At 39.9% G+C, this 23,042-nt stretch overlaps 1 protein-coding gene across 1 annotated transcript in view; it reads right to left on the reverse strand.

Annotated features, from left to right (window-relative positions):
* The window catches only part of LOC146611088 (metabotropic glutamate receptor 7-like), a 73,652-nt gene that overhangs the window by 30,626 nt on the left and 19,984 nt on the right, over positions 1-23,042 (reverse strand). The window contains exons 2-5 of the mRNA XM_085345435.1: positions 14,016-14,232; positions 6,906-7,041; positions 6,173-6,327; positions 1,338-1,475 (exon numbers count right to left, since the gene is read on the reverse strand). Of these exons, the coding sequence (XP_085201561.1) occupies positions 1,338-1,475; positions 6,173-6,327; positions 6,906-7,041; positions 14,016-14,232 (646 nt within the window). The remainder of the gene's footprint in view (positions 1-1,337; positions 1,476-6,172; positions 6,328-6,905; positions 7,042-14,015; positions 14,233-23,042) is intronic.

A 23,042-nucleotide genomic window follows, 5' to 3' on the forward strand; every position in this document is an offset into this window, starting at 1 on the left:
TCGTCCTGCTGCCGATACACCGACTGAATATGTAACGTACAAGCTCGACAGGATTTTTGTTGTTGTTGCAAACTCAATTGTATTTCAAAGGGTGAAATTATGGAAATTATAACAACAAAAATACTACATCTCCTTTTAATGATGATAATCATCATCATCATTATCATCATAATCGAAATATTCACACTCCTACTTAACAAAAAACAACACAAAAAAAACCTGCACCATCAAAAAGGAGACTGAACGATGATTTCCTCCTCAGTTATAGCTGCTCACAGGAGACCTGAGTGATGATAATTGGCAATACAGCATAAGTATATAAAGAATGCAGAATATTTCAATAAAATAACGAAGCTCAAAAGCGATCTGCGCTGACATTCTAGCCCATTTCTAAGAACATACATTTCTGCCCACACATGACCTTTTTGATTTTCTGAGCTCGGTACAAGCTGCTCAATGGACAGTCTTTGCAGGGAAAAAAAGCCTGTTGTTAGTATTTAATATTCATAAATATCAACTCAGCTTGCAGTTTGAAAAGAGCCAATATATAGGCATTTGTACAGCCATTTTCAGGGGAACTGAAGAAAACATAAAAGGCATTTACAGTCATTTTACAGAGCTTTTGTGGGGCTCACTAAGTGGAAGAGTATTGTCTCTGACACATGATAAAAGACACCAAACAGGCGATTATAAAGGGAACAAAATCCTTCAGGAAACAGTAATTTGTGTCACGCTGCTATTACCATCATCACGTATGCAAGCAAGATTAATAGAGCATCCCACATCACAGGCATCATCCACATGGATAATAGATGCAGTGCAATGCCTGTCACGCCGTTGGCAGGCAAGTTTAGGTAAAATGAGCATGAATCACTGTAAGAAACAAGCCTTTCATTAATACTACTAGTACTAAAGCAGAAGACATAGTTTTCTGTCACTTTCCAAGCTAAATAAATTAGTCTCTGGCTCAGTTACTGTGCTGAGCTGCCAAGGTGACTGTGTTAAGGGGGGAATTGAGGGAATATGGGATTAAAGAGTTACAGGACATTAGCCACAAGAGGAGACAGTCTGCAACTGTAGAAAGACACGTGGTGCATTATTTTTCTAATAATAAACTCTGCCTGTCCTGCACCCGCTGGATAGAAACACCTGGTGTTAGACTTTCTGGATACACAGCAGACAAAAAACAAAAAAAAACTAAACCCTAATCGTTTACCTGCAGCTTCAAGTGCAAGCAAAAGGTCAAGTTCGAATCAACCGGGCGCTGACGTGGGAGAGTGAAACTACGCATCACCTTTTTAGTGTACTGCAGAGATGCTCATAATTGGTGCGCGTACCTGTGCATTTTCGGCTGGTATCCTCTTTCTTTGAGGCGCTCAGCAGCTTGCAGTTGAAGTTTTCCTCCCAAAACTCGGCAAACCAGACATTCCTGCGATTGTTCTCGAGGGTGAGTGCAGTAAAGTATTCATCAAACCCTGGAAGAGAGGAAAGAGGAGAATGGCTCAGTTCCGGACCAATTACCAACCAATTCAGGGCTAGAGGAAATGTACTGAAACTTTAAGCTCGGTGGTGGTGGTGCAGTAGTGCTGGTTGCTAGGTGTAGGAACAACACTACTTCATCAAAATTTGACTTTAGTGGTTCCTCTTCCTCTCAAGCCCCGTGGAACTTTAATCACTTCTTTCATCTAGGAAATTACACTAATTAAAAACCAGGATGCGGAATAAATAACGCAGGGATAGTAAGTGATGCCAAAGCCCGCTTCCTCGGGCTACGAGGAGCTGTAGGTGCTGAGCAGGTTTTCTTCACTTCATAAAATCCATTACAACGGAGATGGATTGAAGGCGTGATATATTAACTTAACACATATTTCAGCAGGGCTTTGGTGCCTGTATGAAGAATCATCTTTATGAGAAATAACCTGCTGCAAACAAAAAAAGAAAGCCTGTGTGGTGATTTTTTTCTCTTTTCTGTGAAACTTTACCACCCAATGTGGGTCAGCGAAGCGAGCTGGGACAAAACTCCCCCGCAAGCACCATGGTGCAGTCATTTTTTACTGTTGTTTCTGAGCAAACAGCTCTATCTACAATGGGGTTGAACCAGTTCTGGAATTCTGAGCTGATATCTATGTTTAAAATAACAATCTGGATAATCTCTAATGGCCATAGTCACGTCCTTAGTTTTGCTTTTCTTGTCATTTCCCCTGTGATAGACTGGTGACTTGTACCTCGCCTGTCGCTCAGTCGCAGCTGTGATAACCTACAGCCCCACTGTGACCCTGCATTGGATAAGTGGAAGAAAATAGATGGATGGATGTTATTTCCCCTTTTGTGCCAGAAAAATCCAGAAATTGTCATTCCAAAAATATTGCTTTTCACTGTTTCAGTCTTTTAATTCTTCATAATGCCACATTCGAACATTTAAAATCAAATTGATGCAAAGCCACAGATAAATATCAGTCATTGCCACTGTTAAATGTCAGCATATTTGGCCGACAGGCTGATGTCGTCTGATATATTTTATAGCATCCCAAATGACTGGAGGAGAGTCTGAATTCCCCATTTTAATGTCACTGTGTATCCACTCTTTGTTATCCAGTCCCATTGGCTGAGTTGTGGGTAAAGGTAATAATGGCTAATCAGAGCTGAATGACTCAGCTGATTTTCCTTTCAAAGACCATCAATAATGCATGGTGGATTAATAATTTTCTCACTGCCTCCAGAGTGTACATTTGTCCTGGCTAGACCTCCCCTAATTAAGGAAAGCTTCATAAAACCCAGCCTTTCAAATTTCCTCAATTGTAATGATGAGTGGTTATTAGGCCTGTGACACTGAACAGAACTTAAAATAGATGGCACATGCTGTGAATATTTCTGTGGTAAATTTTGCATGTCCTGGCAAATGAAGCTATATAATTCCCTTGTTCGCTTCCATTTTCTTCAGGGCAGACTTCTTCAAACTGCAGTTTTAAAGAATAACAGAGTCGCTAATGACATTTCATTTAGACATTAATGATATAAAATGTTAAAATAGTCCAAAAAAAAAATTTGTGTACTATTAAGGTTTTTCTCAAAACCACCATTAAGCGTCGCTTTTGATAACGAGGCAGTGCTTCTGTAATAATTTTAATACCTGTGATGACTTCCAGAGATGAAAAAGTTTACAGTCACTTATTTCTGTGTTTGAGAAAAGAAAAAATAAGTCATTTTATTCTAACTGACTTTAGTTTGGTCTTGTGCAATCCACAGCCAAAGATGGGAACAAGGACACGCTGGTTCTCTGCAGGATGTCAAAAGTCATTCAGAGAGATGTAGGAAATTGTTTGCTGAAGCAGAAATACATGATGCAGAGGGAGGTGAAGTGGGTAGAAAGAAAGTAAATAAAAATATGTCCTTGTTCTTAATAGTCTTTGAAGATTGCAGATTTTTGATCAGTATATGTTCAATGATGTTACAGGATTTCTACAGCATACTTTTTTCACTGCAGTCCAATCTGCTGGATGACACGACGGTTAAACGTAAAAGCGATCGTTCACTTTGATGAAACAACAAAGAACTATGATTCTGGAGCATTTTAAGATCTTTTCAGCTCATTACTTGGGTTTTATCATTTTCAATATTGAGTTTTGCCTTTGAAGATGAATTCATTTTCATTAAAAACAACAATACACTACCCGTGAGGCACCCGGGAGTACTCGTGCAGCCGTTAGCAACTAGTGATTGAACACTGAACCAACCTTTGGTTAGAGCCATGATCCTAGAAAAAGGCAATATGCACCATCTGAACTTAATAAGGTTTCACGTTTATGTGACAGAACAGCAAAGACGAGACAGGAAAGTGGGGAAAAATGTACGACCTGGTTAAATGGCACAAAGAATATGTATATGTTATATGAATATGTATAATACACTGTGCTAAAACAATAAAAAAAATTTTTGGACCACCATTAAATGTAAGATTTACACCACAGTTGTCCTAAATTAACAGTACTGGTAATTACCAAAATCATTTTTTCATGTTTCTGTGATGGTTAATCTTGCAGCATGTGCAAGCTCTTTAATCAAAATTATATTTTTAAAGCTGAAATATAATTATTGTTGTTATCCATTCATTTTCAAATTTCCTGTTTAACAAAAACTCTGTAAAAAAAATTTGTAAATCACATTACGTTTTGATTAGGTTGCCAAATTACAGTTATTTACTTCCATTCCTGAATAGAAAAATTAGTTTTGAATGTTATGCTTGATTAATTTCTGATGTCTCAGAGAAGTCCAGTGTGCCGGCTCAAATTTGGCTTTATTTTTTGCCAAATATATAATAATAGAATTTTTAGTGTTTTTGACAGAGTTCTAAAATATTTGTGTTTTCTTGTTTTTATGACAGGGGGTCCAATAAATGTGTTAAGTGCTGTATGTGTTTCAGAATGTTTCAGTCAGTAACTAATGCATATTTTTAATCTGCCAAACCATAATCATTTACTCCGTAATATAGCAGTCAACATGTTTGCCTCACATGTAAAAGATCCCAGATTCAAGACTGAGAACAGACACAAACTGGGGGGAGGGTGACAAGCTAGTGTAAACCCCTGTAAAATGGGAACCTCAGAAAGGATTTCTTTCACCATCAACAAATAACACATTACATATTGCACAGCACAACCTTAACTGGAAATCCTGAAATACGCCCTGTTGTGAAGCTATTGCTTCAAACAGCTACAAGGATAAATGTGCAGGCTGCGCCACCTTTAGTTTTCCAAGACCTTATGGATAAATGGGAAAGGGGCTCTTTCTGTCACAATCAATGATAGTGAATGAGAATATATATATATATACAGTTCAATATGTTATACAGAATGCATATATCTCCCAACTGTAGACATAATTTCCTCCCCAATTTTTCACCAATGTGCCTGAAATGCAAGAGAGAAATTGGCCTTTGGTCATGTCATAAGCTGCAAAAACACCATTCTAATGTATTATCAGACAGAATATATACTGGGCTGAAAATGGAGATGGACCAAAGTCTATTATTTTAGGTCTCCCTGGTAGATTCATCCCAATGAGAAAGAGAGGATTGTACTGTATTATTCTGAAAGGAAGAACCTCTTACTGAAGTAGATTAGTGAGAAAGAACCAAGTATTAAAAGTTGGCATAGAGTGTCATTAGAATATCTCACAAACATATCACATTCAAAAGCAGACCAATTTGGAAAACCTATTTGAACTACTCGAGACCTAATGTATCTACCATCTGGCTGCAGAGTTTGTTTGCTAGTTTCTTTTCTAAATGTTCTGATAAATGAAGACTGATTATTGTCATTTTTGAGAAGCTAGGATGATGAGTTCTGTTTGTGGTTTACTCACATAAATGTCTTTGTTTATAGATTTCAGAATGGATCCATCCTTTTATTATAAAACTGAAAAATTTGAGGATTAAGTGTTTAAATATGTATATTTTTATAGTTTTTCAAATCATTACAGTGCAATACTTTGCACGATTATGGATATACTTATAAGCACAAACACATGGCTGTTACACCTGTTACACTTTTTTATATATATTATACAGGATATTATACACTTTTACATTTTTATATATGATTCTTACTCCTGTTTTTTTTTTTCTCTTAGTTTAGGTAAAAGTTTTTCTAGTATGTTTCTCACAGTCGGGGGGAGTATTTTTTAGCCGGAAAAAACATTTCACTGTATGTTGTACCAGCTATAACTACATGTGACAAATAAATAAAGAATTGAATTGAATTGAATAAAGAATTGAATTAAAATCAAATGCATGAATCCACCGTCTCCTGGTGAGCACTTTAAAAAGGGTGAAGCTGAAAGTACTTATTCCAATCCTAAACTAATGAATGAATTGAAATTTACTTGATAACCAAAAATAAAGGCTTCCTGTGAACACCATTGTTTTCTTATATTGGCTTGCTGTGTAAATGAGCAACTGTTGGCAAATTTATGCATCATAAACTCAACAGGTAACAATGACAGCATTGTATTCACAGTATTTAGATTGATATCGTACTTTCTTGTTTTTAGCATTGTTGACTTTGAACTGATGAACAAATTAATCAAGCGGGGGGGGGGGACGACACCCTTAATGAGCGAAGCAACGTAACAAAAGATGCGGTGAAGACTGTAATGTGAATATCTGTGTGCCCACCTTTAATGGACGAGCGTTTCGGCAGTATAGTGATTGCTCCCACTGCTACATCCTCAAACTGGTTGATCGGGCTGCTTTTGGACCCCCAGCTGTCAGATCCAATCCACAGGAAATGGCCCACCTGATTGGCTCTCTTGGTGGCATTGAGAACTCCCCTGCAAGAACATTCATGTTTATTAGGAGAAAGCAAAAAAGGCATGTGCAATCTAATATCTATTACACAGAGCGTCAGCCAGCTTTAAGAAGCTGTTTGGACATTACAGCCATCTCATGCACAGTTCTCCGGTTTATCTCATTAAACCTGAGACGACAGCTGTTTTGTGGGTACGTGTTTATCTGTTACTTAAAGAAAACAGACATTTTTCCTGTCTGTTTTCCTTTTTCCTTCACTTTCACATCCACTTTTTAGTCGTTCGAGCTGAATTTGCAGTTACCACAGTAAATGTTTGATTCTGTGTTTCTTTACGTAAACACTACCCATGGGGCATTGTAAATGAAACAATATCTCTGTTGCTTTGTTGTGATCTGTATTCCCACTTCTCCTCAGAGGCATGCTTGTGTTTGTGTTGTTACAGGTATGTTTGTGTTGCAGACACAGCCCATGCACATGGTAAATCTGTGCCTCTAGCCTTTCTTCGGGAGCTGCTACTTAGAGATTAAAGACCTCGACATGGCAAATCATCAGCATGCCTGAACAGACATGGGTGAAGCCAGAATGTGCGGCGCTGCTCACCGTATGTCTTCTTCGCTGGCAAAGATGATGACTGCCCGCGAGTGCTGCGTTTCCAGCAGTTGTTGGATGGTTTTGTCGTAATCTTCCAGCTTGGGGTTGTGTGGAATTTTTACAGACTGGGCGATGCAGATTCCACCTTTTTAATGGGAGAGAAGTAAGAAATGATAAGGCCTCTGGGATGATCTCACCCATTCACCCGCTCTTACACAGAGATGTATGCGCACAAACACACAGAAAAAGCCCAAGGTCAAAATATTTGCTTTGTTTTCTTATCCTCTATGAAAATCTATGAAAACAGAGCTGAAGACTCTGCTGATTTTAATGAAGCTGTCATGCGTGCTACACAGTCTAGATTATGTATATTCTTACTGTGCCCACAGTAACATTTCACTATAATCTGCAAACCACAATAGTATGCAATATGAAGCTCACACTGCGCCTTCTAACCGAGCATCAGTCTCAGAGTGAGGGAATTATAAACATATCAGCTATAACAAATCCAATAATCCACACCAACAGGGACATAAAGCTACAGATTTTATATTATGGACTTGGGAAAATCCAGCAGCTTGTCATTGAATTTTCATTTAAAGTCATTATCAAACAACTCTTACTGGAACCTGAACCAATCAGATAGCACAGCTGGCAATAACAAACAGAGAGCATATTAATACAGACAATAAATCACTCTCCGACGGGTCATCACTAATGAGTTTGTACTGGATGGAGGGCGCTGATTGCTTTAGAGACTAACTAAATACAGCAGTTGCTAAATACTTTATTTGGCACAGTATATCATCAGAACTGCCTTTTAGCACATGACTAGATATTGCTTTCTGTTATTCATCAGCCAGTTATTGAGTAGAGAAGCAAAACTATAGCTTTAAAAATAAATAAATAAGATTTTTGGCCTACTCTGGTGTGGTAATTACAGGTGTGAAGGATAAGATAACCTCTTAAGCACTTTGGATAAACAGATAATATGATCGCCTGTGCCAGAGAACATCTTAACCACTGTGGCCCTAGACTGAAGCAGCTTTTGTCCCCCGGTGAACAGCAAACGTCTACCGAAACAATTAAAATTATTCCCACTCAAGCATTTTAATAGTCCGAATAACCTTTTAGTTTGAGTTTCTCTGCATAGTTAGAGAGGTGGAAGGAATCTCTTAATTGCCACTCTCTTCAGCCTCATTACTTTAATATAAACAGCTTTTCGCTGGGAGATCACACGTCTCCAGTCAAGGTTTACTGTGGCAATTTCTGACGGCAGAAGATAAGAAAATGACAACAGCTAAACCTCCTCTTTACTCTCCATTTTTCTAGTATCAGCAAGCAAAAAATTGTGGATTTTTTTTCTTGATATAAGAAATAATCGAGTATCTGCCAAAGGATCTCTGGGATAGCTGCTGTTATCCTCCCTGCATGGACTAAACTTAAACATGGAGACACTGCCAATGTACTGGTTGTTGCTTAAGGGTTTGTTGTATCCTGTTAAAGTGAAACGTGCTTGATGTCATTTGTGCAGACTAGCCAGCGCTGTTGGTCTCAAAGGAACGGCATTTAAAGCTTTGTTTCAGCAGAGAGATTTCAGATCATTTCAGCCTGAATCTACAGTATGACACTGTATTTGTTATCTTTCTTTCCTTTTTTTCTCCTCAGGAAGCTCTAGCTCTGTGCTGTGACTGATTTGGTTAAATTCATATTAGCTGCAGCTCTTAGTTCCCAGTTGCAGTGTGGCTGCAGGTACATGGATACATATAGTGACTGCAGGGAGGGGGAAAAAACAAAAGAAAACAGAACATACATCTGCTGAAAATCCATTATCTCCATTATAAAAATAAAGAAAAAAGAAACCTGGGGGCTTGTGTAAAGAGTCATGATGGTTTAACAGTCTTCAACAGCAATGTACTATAGGTCACAACAGTCAATTATACAGACAGATACCACAGGAGCCACTGATTAAGATAAAGAAGCATTTGGAGCAGATCCCATTTTCAGAAATAAAGAGCACCAGAAGTGAATGTGCTGCAGGCTTGAAACCACCCTAAAGGCTGCAGGCTGGTAGTTGTGCAACAGTGGCTAAATTATTGAATGGCTGCAGAAACCCTCATCTGTCAGTTAGTGAGATGGTCAGTCAGTTAGTTTGGAAGGCAGGCGCGATGAAACAGCAAGTGTTGTATCGGTGGTTCCACAGTACTGTGCGTTGGGTCAGGCCGTTTTCACCTGTCACAGGAAGCCGTGTGGACTTGAAAGAGTCCTCGACTCAAAGAGAAGATTTAAGCAAGAGGAGAGCGTGTGTCTGTGTGATGTGAGACAGATAAATGTCAAGTTCTGAGAGAAGAAAGTGTCTTATTACAACTAATTGAAGTCAATTCAAGAAAGAGGACTAGAGATAGAGATGGGGGTCTTTTAAGCTGTCGTTTACAGTCGGTGAGTGAGGACAGGAAGTGGATTTTTCAAAAATATATCAAAAGACTCGAAATTTCTTGAAGTCAAAGCGAGGTGAATTGGTTTGTGACATTGAAAGCTTTACCTTATTCACTTATTCGTTTACCTATGATCCAACGACAGCATAATAAGACTATATACACCATGAACCTGTACCCTCTGCTCCAACTATGATTAATATGTTAAAGTCAGCTTAATGATAATGATGGCTAAATTCATCAGGCCCTTGGAAGTTCTGCGCTTATCTGTTTGAGTGCCATAGGTCATGCACTGCATTAACTGCTTCAATTATTCATCCTCACTGCCCTCGGTTCTGGAAATGCACGGCAGGGTGAGGAATCCAGCATTGCCATTTTGCTTGGTGAAATATAAATCCCTTTAAATTAGAGGCTCTTGATGGATTCGACCCCCCACGTGACTACTCAACACCCTCCAAACCTGAACCCCCAGGGGATCTATAATGCTGCAATTATATTTATCACCTCGATAGTCAAAAGGAAGGCCCTCTTCCCCCCAGTCTCTCTGGCTGAACACTTGGGAGTAAATCACTATGGACTGACAAACAGCTGACATTCACGTGCTACATCTTTGTGTCCTTCTTAATCCAGCGTGCCTTTTCACTGCGGGTCTGGGACTTGGCAAAGTCAGAGAGTCCTGCGAAAGTACTGTGGTCTATTTTATGACCGGTTTCATCCCCGGTCTCCTGCTATTGCTAAATATGAGTCCTGTCCTTAACAGGCCAATTTCTCCTCCCTCGCAACTCAGACTAGGTGTAAAACTCATTGTGCTGGCAACTTACTGCGATCAATTCCACAGTGATACTTTGTGGGAGGTTTTCCTGAAATCCAAGTCGTTTTATCAAATGGGAAAACTAAAACCCATCGCTCTGGCTTGACTCCAGACAGACAGGAAAGTACAAACTACAGTTATCTCTGCCAACTTCACCTGAAGCCAGGATGAAGGTGCACAATAAGATAGTGCCTGCAGAGGAGAGAGAAAGTAGAACAAAAAAAAAAAGAAACAAAAAAAAAGACGGAGAGGAAAAAATTGAAGAGATCAATACAGGCTGGCCATCACTCTAGTCTCAGCTTGGGGTAATGGGCAGCCATATTGCATTAGTCCGCTAGATAGTTCTCCTTGAAGTGGTGAAGCGAGAATCCTACTAATGCATCTGACATTTCAATGCAACCAAACACGGCAGCCACAAAGAAATTTCTCAAGGCCTCGCAGATCAACTTGCACGGATGCTGAAACAATATCCACCCAGCAATGCTGTTGTTGTTGTTGTTGTTGTGCAGCTCTTAAAAACAAAAAAAAAACTAACTGTATTTCTTCAAATAAAACCCACTTGTTATCTCCGATCAAGGCCGGGGGGGGTGTGGATCACAGAAACAAATAAATATAGCCCCTTAATACAGGCCAGGAAATGAAACAATCCCCTCTGCCTGAAAATGTTTTGCAACAAGGCTGCTAAGAAATTAAACAATTGCAGGAAGTGTTACGTTTCAGTGTCCTCAGGGAGTGTGTCAGGGAGGATCCAGGTTTGCAATATGAAGGTTTTCCATGGAAGCTACAATGTTATGCATATTCTGCTATTGTTAGTTTTTTTTCTTCTATTATATTTACAGTTCATGTGCTCATGCTGTGCATCATTAAACACCGTGTGAAATTAGCAGAGCACGAGTGCATTTGGTAGCTGGATTGATCACCATCCTCGTTTTGACACACATTGATGTGTTGAGGGCAAGCGGGATCCTCCAGGCTTAAAAGGCGAAGCCAACCCAGAAGTGCCAGAGACTATAGTTCCTCAAATAGCCACTTGAGGCTGGATCCAAATGCAAGTCAGCCCCCAAAGACTCCCACGTGCACACGACAGCCTGTTACAAAAAATGCTTTTAGTCGGCACTGCTAATTTTCCTGTTCATGAAAACTGTACGGGGGGTACATTTTTAATAACTCACCAGAGTAAATTTTATGAGAGCCCAAAGTTATGCATTATTAGAGACGTTTCCGCTTTGAGTGACAGGCAGATGGGAAACAGGCGGCTATAGCTGCTAGCTGTCTGCTGCTCATCAGCTCAGCTCTGTTGTCTGGAGCACTTTTAATACAATTATCTGACTAATCTTGTTTGCTGTGTGGCTAATTGTACCAAAAGACCACTGACGATGCCTGTGCTGTAGTATTTTGTTAATTTTATTGTTAAGTTAAAATTAAAGCATTGTAGTTTTTTTTATATGCTAGGTATCTGTTCAATGCATCCTTAAATACAGCTTTCTAACCATCCAAAAACAAACACTTTTAGCTCTAAAAAAAAAAAAAAGATGGCAGCCCATTGTTTATGGATCTGTGCATCAGAGTGATGCTCTACTTGTTGTTAAAGTAAAATAAAAAGTTTAACAGATAAACTCAGGCAATCCTGTTGATTTAATTTAAGACTGAGTCACTGCTCGCCACAGTATTAAGAGTGTAATGCAGTAACTTTAACAGGGCAAGTGGGAGAAGATTGGAACGAGGCTTAGTACCTAATCATGATTACTTATAGAGATGAAATGGAGGATATTACAAACTAAGGCCTGCCTCTAACAAAAGCCTGTTACGTCCTGAAGTTGAGGTAAATAAAGAACCCGGTGATTATTTAGGAAATATAGTCAGCCATTTAGAATAATTCTTATTTAATTCAATACCTTTGCGGTTAGTTCTGGTGCAGAACCGGTGCCCCTGAATGAATTCTGTGACTGTACATTCACGCTATTACATAATTAATGTGTTTATTAAAGATAAGATGCCTTGGGTACTGGAAGCTTTCCGTCATAGGGAATAATTCCCATTTGTGTATGAATACAAAATAGTGCAAAGCGACTGGAGCTCAGTTGCAACAGTGTGACTGAACAACAATGGCTTATAATTCCATAGCCCTTATGTAGCTGTTAGAGAGTCATAATAATATCACAGTGTTTACTGCTCTTTGCATAAGAATATAGGAGACATCAGTAGGAAATGAGAAAACTAGTGGGAAGAAGCTGTGTTTATCTCAGGATACTGTTTAGGATAAATCAGGTCTTTTCCCTATTTGTTCCTATTCAGGCTACTTTCTCTCTCTTACTTCTGCCTCTGCCCCGTCTATCTGTCGATGCATATTACTCAGGCACAAACAGCTTCTTAAAGTTTTAATGAGTGATCACACTGGACATGAATGCACACAGATAAAATATTCATGCATGCTGGACTTCTGATCGGTGCCTGTGGGACATCATTAGCTTCGCTCATTTTAGAGGTTTCTGCGCATTAGTCTATTAGAAGAAGAGACAGAGATCACTCCCTTCAAAATTACAGGAAATGGACTGGGATCTATAGAGGTGAGAAGCAGCAAAGTACTTCTGTGGCATGGCTGTGTCCTATCATGGATGAAGGGTAATTTTTCCCAGACCTGGGTGACATCCATCTTCTTTGCACAAAGGAGAAAAAGGCAGAGAAGCTACAAAAAGCCCAGCTGTTGTTACCTCTTGTGCATTAAGATCTTTCTGCAATCATTCAGTATGTTTGTTTGAATACACAGGGCATTGAAAATGTGGAGTAATGTACCCTTGTCCTAATTTCACACACAAACTGCAGTAGCAACTGCAGAAAATCTCTGCAGACCCTGTAAAGCGCAGCACAATAAACTCAATTTTTTGATAAAGCTAGTTGACCCGTTGTACTGTATACCAACTGAGCATCTCCTGGCGACAGTAACGACCGCTGTTTCACACAGACCGCTATGTGCCAACAACAGCAGCAATGTGGAAAAAGCTGGTGAGTCACGCGTGTGCACAATTTTCAGCCCAGTTACAGCCAGAAACCACCTCACCTGTGTGAATGCAAAGCTCTGCTGTAAGATCCTAACCTCTCTGGACACAAGTCTAAACATAATCACCTGTTTACCCAGCAAAAGGATCACAGTGGCTTTAAACAATCAGAACAAAACAAACAAAGCTGTTTCTAATAGGGAACTTTATCGACCATTAATTTTCTTTGTAATTATATGGCTTTTGTGAGAACAGCCTAAAAACGTTCAAGAAGCTCGACTCCATTTACTAAGCAGACTAAATATCTTAAACCTCTCTGCTACATACAGACCAGAGCGATTCGAGCTGACTACTCAGAGAGACCATCTTTGCTCAGACTCGTGCAATCTCACTTCCAGTGGTAAAAAACAAACAACAAAAAAAGAAAAAACCCACAATGGCAGAATATAAAACAAAACTCTCCCAAATGACCAGTTTCCGAACTATTCTCTTTTCTCCTCTTTGGATAAAGTGAACATGTTAGACATGTATTTTCAAACAATACCCTTTCTGCTTCAGCAAAATACTCAATGATTGCATTTAAATAAGAGTAAGATGTGTTCGGGCTTTCCTCATTACTGTGACGCGGCATCTTCTCTACAAGATGTTTCTCTGTCTACATTTCTAGTAACACTCCACAACTGGCTGGGGAGAGAAAGCAGAAGTTGCCAAACAGATCAATAATTCATCCACCCAAAACAGATTTTATAATGAATTGGAAAGGCAAAACTAATCATCTTCTGGGTGGGTGCAAGTGCAAGTGCGTTTTAAAAATTGTAAATACACATTTCAGAAAATAATTAGAACTTAACTTTGTGGACGGGTCACCTTTCTTTACCTGCTTCTTTGGAGAGTTGTGTGAAAGCCTCCACTCCCTTCTCTCCATAGCTGCCCTCCGAGGCGATGGTGGAGACGTAAGTCCAGTTCAGCGCTAGGATAATGTCCACCATGGCCTGGGCCTGGAACGAGTCTGGCGGAACCACCCGAGAGAAAAAGTCATAGCGTCTGTCATCACTCAGCTCCGGGGCCGTTGACGCGTAGCTGATCTGCGGGATCTTAAAGAGAAGAAGTGCGGCTGTTATTGTGGTGCAGCAGCAAAAGGTAGTTTCCGTGGTGACTACTTGGACAAATCACATTTTTTGAATGACTGTGTTTGAAATTGCGCACTATTTATTGTACGGTGCACTACATTTGCTCTCTGTCATTTTATTTAAGTGCTCTCAATTTAGTATTCAAAGTGTGAAATGTATGCGCTATATACCCTCGGCTCGGCGCTCTGAAAAAAAAAAATCCCGCAGTGGAACGCAGTAAGAGTATGTTTTTCTACCATTCTCAGAGACTGATAGAGTGTTTACCCGGGTCAGCCATATTTTGAGGCTAAACTGCCTCGAGATGGTGTGAGAAGACTTTTATGTTTTTGAAAACTAAATACAAAGCAACTTCCAGCAGCAACACTTACTAAGAAAACTGGAGGAGAAACAGCTCTATAAGAAGACAAGCATCTCTAAGGCTTACTACACATCATCTGTTTAAAGCATACTTTGTTTAAATATTACTTTAAGCCAAAGGGGATCTTTATTCTTAGTGTTCTTTAACACTACCCATTCTGTCACAAATGTTTGCAAAGGCAGAGTCTGCCGCTTAAATTTTGTACACCTGCAGCAATGGGACTGAAAATATCTGGTTCCAACGGTTCAAACTTGTCTTTAAATATCTTAAACTGAGCCTTGGGGCAGCACCTGAGTTGTCAGCTTAAGTTAAGTTTTCTGATTGGTTTAACTCTGCAAGCAGAACGTTTAATTTATTGAATTTTATTGTTTTATTTATATTTTGATATTGCTAGGGATGATGCAATGATCGGGGACCATTCTTAATTTCGTTGTTCTCATGACAATGACAATAAAGTTTCTGATTCTGATTCTGATAAAGAGTAGGTGGGTGGGACTGCTGGCTTACATACAAGAGTAGAAAAACCTTAAACTGATTGGTTGGGGCAGTCTGAAGTTTTTGGGTCGTTTGATTTACTTGTGCATACACTCAACTCATTGTCTGTAACTTTGGTCATGTTAAATAATACGTTCCACCATTATAACAGCATATCTATGATAGAAAATGAAGGAAAACATAATAGCAAACCTTTAGCTAACACAGTGGCTAATGCAGAAAATGTAAACACTGTTCATCTCCTTTCACTGTGTCATAGCCAGATGTTGATCAATGTTTTTGACAAATTGGGGTGTAAAATAAATGAGCGTTTTACTTTCCTTATATTTCATATTACCTCATCAACTGATCAAGTACATATTCACATTTTGCAATATTTTACAAGGCCTATATTGGGTCTATTACCCAGGCCATATGCAGAGCTGTCACTTTCAACTCTTATAGCATATCAATGAAGACTTATTGCAGAAAATGCCTTTGCAGCACTTTTTATAAAACAGCAGCACAGATTGTACTCTGTAACACTTACCCCTTAATAAGACCTTAATCTGTCTCCATCATCCTTTAGCATAGCCAAATTTAGAACTTAAAGAACTCAATATAACTGTGCTACTGACCTCATCTATGCACATAGAAAGACAAGTTTTATTTCATTTCTAGAGCCTTCTAGACTTTCAATCACATCCTATGGCCTTTCTCAGTGAAGGAAGTAAGGTAGCATGCACCAAAAAATAAATAAATACAAATAAAAAAGATGACTCAAACACCTGGAGTTTAACATTTTAAAATAAATCCATCAGGTGCTTTTCTTTTCTTTTCCAGTTGTCTAAGGGATCCTTCATTGTGAAAGCCCTGTTTACAAATTCAAGAATGGACTTTAATGTTCACATTATTAAGGTTTTTATGCTGAATGGACAAGAAACATGTTATTTAAAACTTGCAAACGGTGCTTTCATTCTGCCTCATTAAGACTCGAGGTGCCTTCTGCACTCGTGCTACATCCGGTCTTAATGGGTTAAAGAAAGCAACATAATCACACTTAATTATCACCCCAATCTACGCAGCTACTGTGCAATTTAGTGAATGAGCAGATAAATAAGAGTGTCTCAGAAGAACATAAAACTGATTCAGTAAGGTCAAGCTCTTTACAAAGATGCAAGATAGTCATTTTTCCTAATGTTTAGAAAAAGGTTAATAGTCTGCAGGTGTTCTCTGAGTACCCTTTGAGTGGTTCAGATTTTGATGGAAACTCATTCTGTCAGTCCACCACTTTGGTCCAGAATTACCTATTAAAACTAAACAATTTTATGCCATGAAACTTTTCACAAGGCTGCATGGTTCACACATCAAACATTTCAACTGTCCAGTACTTTGATTATAACCAAATACTTTCATTCTGACGGTATTCCTGGAATAGACTTTATGTTAGGGCTGGGCGATATGGCCTAAAATTCATATCGCGATATAATTCGAAGCATGCGCGGTAACGATATATATCGCGGTATATTCTTTTCTTCTGTATAACGTATTTTCCACACTACAAGGCACACTTAAAATCCTTTAATTTTCTCAAAAATCGAGAGTGTACCTTTTGTATGAATTCTGGTTGTGCTTACTGACCTCGAACCGATTTGGGCGTGCAGAAATCTGTTAAAAAATGTTTTAGTACAACTTTGGTAAGCCGCACTGCTTGATGGATTGTCAGAGCATTACGGCTGCCTTAGTGAGGAGCTTTGCGGAGTAATCTGGGTCCAAAACTCCGTCTACTTCCGGTCCCAAAATCAAACGATCACTGAGAGTTAAAAACGGTCTAAATTCTTTAATCTTTAATAAAATCATCAGCGTTGCTGTTTTACCAGGTGTAACAATTAAGTTTAACATCCAGGCATCCATGAAAACAGAAGTTATTAAAGTTAGAAGTTAGAAGGACGTTAGCTCGCTAGTTTCCACCTAAACATGACATACCATGTTCTGACTGAGAGATTTTTGAAACTAATTAAAACGTACAGCTCTGCTACCACTTCCGACATAAATGAAGACAGAAAACTAAACAGCAGTGGCGTTTGCAGGGTTACTGAAGTTGGACTAGCTGGTATATAATGTTGTGCTACGTGATTGCTAGCGAGCTGTAGTGAAGCTGGAGGATGAATGCCAACTTTTTTTCCACTCGATAAAAGTTAACGTGAGGGATTCTGGTGGTTAGGGACAAATGCAATCGTATAGCAGGATGCTATACAAGGGCCAAACTTCAGTCAGGAGTAGGGTTGCCAACTCCCTGAAAAATAAATAAGGGACACCTCGTGGCCAGGGCCGGGCGACCCAATTGTCTTCACCCTTCCCAGTGTGGTGAATTTTCTAGCTCTTTTTTTGTGTGTGAAATTATTTTTTTAACCATTTGACTTGAATTTGATTTAAGTAGATGTGTATTCTTTGTGATATGAACACATGTGAAACAAATGATCATTTAGCCATTTATTTTTAGCTCAAAATGACAACATTAACACGATAAAACAGGTCTCCTTCTTAAACAGAAGCCTGTCATGCTTAACTTTTGAGAATATAAGTAAATCTTTCTTTAAAAGAACTCTGTCCTGCTTAACTTAAAATAATAGAAAACAATAGAAAGAAAAACATTCTTGTAACAGTGCACATTTAGTGCATTTAGTACAATTGGCTTCAGTTGAGGTATTATTTCAGCTTTTCTAATGCTAATCAGCTGCTCCTGTTTGTAAACCCACTTGCTCCCATGATTACGCATCTTAACTCATCATCATTATTCATCTATGTATTACTTTTATGTATTAGTCATCTATTTGTTGTAATCATCTATTCTTGCAGTTGTTTATTACACAAAATAAATTATATTATCACACTTCTGGCCACATAGCGCTGATATTCACTGCACATGCCCATATTAACTTTTTCCAGCCAGGTGTTTTCCTTTTCCCATTCTTCCCTTTCTCTGAGGGGAACAAACATTGCTGCTCTAATGCTGGGCTCACACTGTGCAGTTTTAGGCCCATTTTGAGCCGATTTTTGAGTGATCGGACCGATTTTGGCCTTCATCGTGCGTCGTGTAGTATACGTGGGGTAACGAGAAGTGATTAACACCTCACGACCAGCTCCCGATCATCAATCGCTCGTGAGCCGCTCACACTGCTCGCGCGCAAACACGTAAACGCCGTGAAAAAGACGGAGCAGCACGGCTGTGCAGCGTGTGATCTGGACACAAGCGACGGAGGCACAACTTGGAGAACTTTGGAAAGCTCATCCGAGCCTTTTCGATGTGGCATCACAAAATTATCATGACCACAACAACCGTGAAAACAGTTGGATTTACATCGCTGCTCAATCACAGCTGCCCGATCAATGTTTTTCATTAGCAATTTAGCAAAGTTGATGGTGGTGGTGTGTGTGTCTGTGTGAGTGAAAGACAGAGAGGGAGAGCGACAGATTTTCTGTTATAACCTTCATTTTATGGACGCACAGTGTGAGCACTCAGGTCGCATCAGAGCATCGGGCCGTATAGTGTGAGACCTGCATCGTGACCTACCAACTTCTAACCCCTGCGAGTCAATCGTGCAGTTTGAGCAGGAGCTGAATAACGTGACTGAAAAAAATTGCACAGTGTTTGCCCAGCTTTAGGTTTACTGTCGTCCGAGACTTGCACCGCAGTGTCTGCGTTTGTTTCCCTGTTGGCCATGCTTCTTGTTGTGGTCATTTGTTGTCTTCCGGTATTTTCTCCGTAAGCGACCTTTCCTCGACCAATGAGATGAGTGGTAATCTGAATTGTCATACTCGTAAGTGTGCTGTCAGCTCATTGGTCACAAAGCAGGAGAGGGGCTGGGAATTATGTTTTCAAACAAAGCGTTAATTCCATTAACATTTATAGACTACTTTTGATTCTCACTGTATTACGGGACAAAGTGCGTCCCTTATTAGCTCAATACGGGACGTGTACTTTTGTTTCGAAATACGGGACGATTCCGTATTTTAAGGGACGGTTGGCAACCCTAGTCAGGAGAACAACTGATCATTCATCCACAATACAAGATTAGTTATTAATATACTGCAACAACATGGGAATAGAGCAGCTGCGAGAGAATTCAACATTAATGAATCAATGTTACGAAAGTGGAGGAAGCGCAGTTTTTGGCTTTCCCCATATTTCAAAAGTTTCTTTGCTATGACTGTCGGCATAATTTGCAGATGATAATGGTTTTAGCCGCTGCGATGCTTTCGACCAAAACAGGCGCAGCTTGATTACATCATCAACATGCGCTATAGCGATAGAGCGGTATAGTCAAAATCTCTATCGTTGGCCAAATTTATATCGTTTCTATTGTATATCGTTTATATCACCCACCCATACTTTATGTGTGTTCAGACAGAAAATTAAGTCACTTTTAAAGTCACTGCAAGGACAAGAGTGTACACGAATTTGTCTGGAAAGGTGCAAATTGATGCCAAGACACATCAGTGTGTAATAATGGAAGTCTGTGCATAACCCAGGGATTTAAATGGAGTGGGAAAGAATGGCAGAATGGGAGAGCAGAAAAAACTTTCACAGACACACGCAGTGCACCCAGTGTTAGCTGTAGCTGTGCATCTGGCTGTTTGGGGTGAATAAACACAAATAATCCAGCTGTTAAATTTGCACAAATGACACGAGGCGACGCTATGCTTTCTGTGTCTGAACACAGTGTTTCTCTTCTCTTCTATTCACATGAGCTGTATTAGCTACTAAAAAATCCAAACTCCTCAGACAACAAAGGGATCTAGTGTTTACCCAGTGTGTTTCGGGATTTGCCACCATAACCACATCTGCTGTCACTTTTAGGTTAAAAATGCCCCCCTCCCCCTCCGCTTCCATTAGACAGGTGGGTGCACAAGCAGGGACATACAGCATGTCCTCTTGAACCCAGTGAAGTAGCCCATTACACAGTCCATTAAAAGCAGTGTGTGAATGGCATTCATTTCTGTTAGCGTGATCAAAAGCAGTCGGACACTGGGGAAACACAAGAATGAGGACACTGCAGCTCGCTGATGAGAATGCTTCAATTCACACAGTGTGAGCTATAGCTCACAACTCACAGAGGGTCAGTTGCACAAAACTGACAAATGGAGGACCAGAGGTGGGGGTTAGACTCAAGGTAGCTCAATATGTTTCAAGCAATAAACAAATAAACACATAAAAAGAAGAAATCAGCCAATGCCAAATTTAAGTCAATGTATGAGCAGGGAATGCTGTTGCATCACAAGTCAGATACTACCAAATCCGCCTAAATTGAGTGTACTGGGTTAAAGATGAAGTACAACAAAGTAATGGAAAAGCAAAAGCAACAGTGATTTGAATTTAAAAAGACTCTTCTTCCTGAAAGTGAAGCACCTATTTGGAACATTTGATAGGGTTCTATCTATCAGTGCTGCTGTAGTAATACCGTGGAGTAAAAAGGTGTTATAGGTTTGTTGAATCACGTCCTATCTCCGCTCCAGCTGGGACCAAAAGCTTCTTGAACATTTGGCTCTCAGGAGCTTTTCGCTGCAGGGAAACATTTAAGATGGCAATGTCTTTTTACTTTTTCTCAGGCTTGCACCCTGTTGATATAATTTCTCCACTCCCTATGTCACAGGAATTGCAGCGCAAACATTCGCACGTTCAGTCGGTCCTTTTTTAATTAGCACTTTGACCTCCAGGTAACAAAAGTGCAAAACCCTGATTGAGGAAAAGCTCGGTTGCCGAGATTAAACCTGCTGAAAGTATAAACTGATGCTGACAAGATTGTAACACCTTTCAATTTTCCTATCTGGCGGTTATTAATTTAGCTCCCTGTATGAAATAAGTGGATTAAATTAAAATCTTAACTTGATTATCTTTCTCAGTAGATTAGAAGAAACCGAGTTTCACGTTTCCACTTTGGTCACAGTTACGTGACCGATTCTCAAATCCGTCAAACAAATAAGCTCTCGTTGCAACAAATTGCAGCAGATTTGAATGTCTTTAGAGACGCTGATAATGCAGACATAATCAGGCAAGGAGAACAGATATTTCATCAACACTTTTGAATTGTTTTTCCGCAAATGACAATCTGGAGTAAAAGATTTGTTTTCCCTCAGTCCTTCCATCTAATTTGCTTTTATCTATATTGCACTTGATACTTTTTGTGAGTCGCATGTTTCAATAAGACATTTGACGCTATTACATGTGAAAGATGACAACATTCATAACGACGTCTTTTACGCTACAGTGCCAACAAGGTGAAGAGATGACACCGATGCCTGAAAGCAGTCTGTGTCGATGACAACTACAATAACCATGAACCGATCATGAGCAACTAAAGTCAGGCCAAGAAAGAATGATTAATGATGCCCCCCTTCAGTATCACAATTACCCAAAGCTGATGTCTGGCACCTGTCATCTGCAGTATAGATCAAGGGAAGGATTGCTGAGGGTAATCGTTGGCTTGCTCTTGAATGTATCTGGGCTGACAGGATCGATGGAGGGAAAACACAGAGGTCTGTTATAGGGGACACTGTTTTATTGATTTACCACCACAAAGTGCCGTAGCCGCCCTGAATAAAAATCTGTTGGTGGAGCTTAACGAAAGTAGAGGGGGAAAAAAGAAGAAAAGGAAGGCAGAGACTGAAGGTGGGAGGTGGGAGGAGGGTGGTAATCTGCTTACTGACATTAAATGAGAATTTCAACCTGGGTGTTTAAGTGGAGAGGTGACTAAGCGAGGTTGTGTAAAGGTTAGGCGCATTCACAGTTAGTGGGAATGCCAGGTGAAGTTAATTAGAGCACCGTGGCCTTTCGCTTGAATTTTCACATACGGCAGCCCACAAGCACCATGGACAGCTCTAAAGAAAGGTGAGAGACTGTAATGTTTGTGCTTAAACTGTCCTGCTCTGCTAATGTGAAGGTGATAATTCTAATGAGCTGAGAGCAATTCTTGCAGATGCTGCTGGCTGCATGGTCTCTCTCTCGTGCCACAATTTGTGATTATTTGAAGAGAAATATGCAGCATATGGCACAGCACGACTCTCAGGCGGGGTAATGGCAAACATCTATCCCTGAAGATATGAACGGACACATATCCTTCTGTACAAAACAGAGGGCTATAACAGTCCATGGATTCTAAACTAAAAACAAGGGCCATCTTTCAAAGTCAGAATTTCTCTTAAAAAAAAAAACGAGACTCTGACTCCATCACTCAAAAATTAGGCACAGAACACTGGAATATTGTCCAGGCTGGGCTTTCTATCCATTAATCCATGAGCAACTCTCAAAAACACAGCTCCAAATAAACTGTGAGTGACACGGCTGAAATGTTTCCCATGGATGGCTCTAACTGGGGCAAGGGCATCCAGGCAATTCTTGTTGCAGGAATCCCTGTGCCTCTATTTGCTGCATGATTAGCTTCTAAGTATATCTTGACATCAGTCAGCTCCACTCGGCTGTTGGTAACAATTCTCCACAGTGATGGCGGAAATGACAGCGGGTTCTGACAGACTGAACTCTAACCCCATGCTGTCTGAGGCTGAGCGCCAACACACAGATTGTCCACATGACACCAGCGCAATCACATGCAAACTCTGAGCGTGATCCTCCAAACTGGCCAACCAAAAAGCTACACACCCTGGCCGTAATAGAGCAAATAATTGCTGCCAGAAAAAAAAAAAAATCTCACATCACTAGATTTATTTGTAGTTCCGCTGCCTGGCGTTGTAAAACAACGATGGTCGATATTCTATAAACAAAATAATGCAGCACTATAAACAGGCCTGTAAAGATATTGAGCTGTTATCAAGTTTTACAACTTTCCCGCTAAATCAAGTCTCGAAAGCAGTGGTGCATGGAGGTCCGGGGTCGGGAGGGGAACACACAGACACGGGTTTGTATTCAGACAGCAGTGCCATTTGT

The sequence above is a fragment of the Diplotaxodon limnothrissa genome, linkage group LG20 (assembly GCF_057381915.1).
Source record: "Diplotaxodon limnothrissa isolate DT_005_m linkage group LG20, D_limnothrissa_male_GT1.1, whole genome shotgun sequence".
NCBI lineage: Eukaryota > Metazoa > Chordata > Actinopteri > Cichliformes > Cichlidae > Diplotaxodon > Diplotaxodon limnothrissa.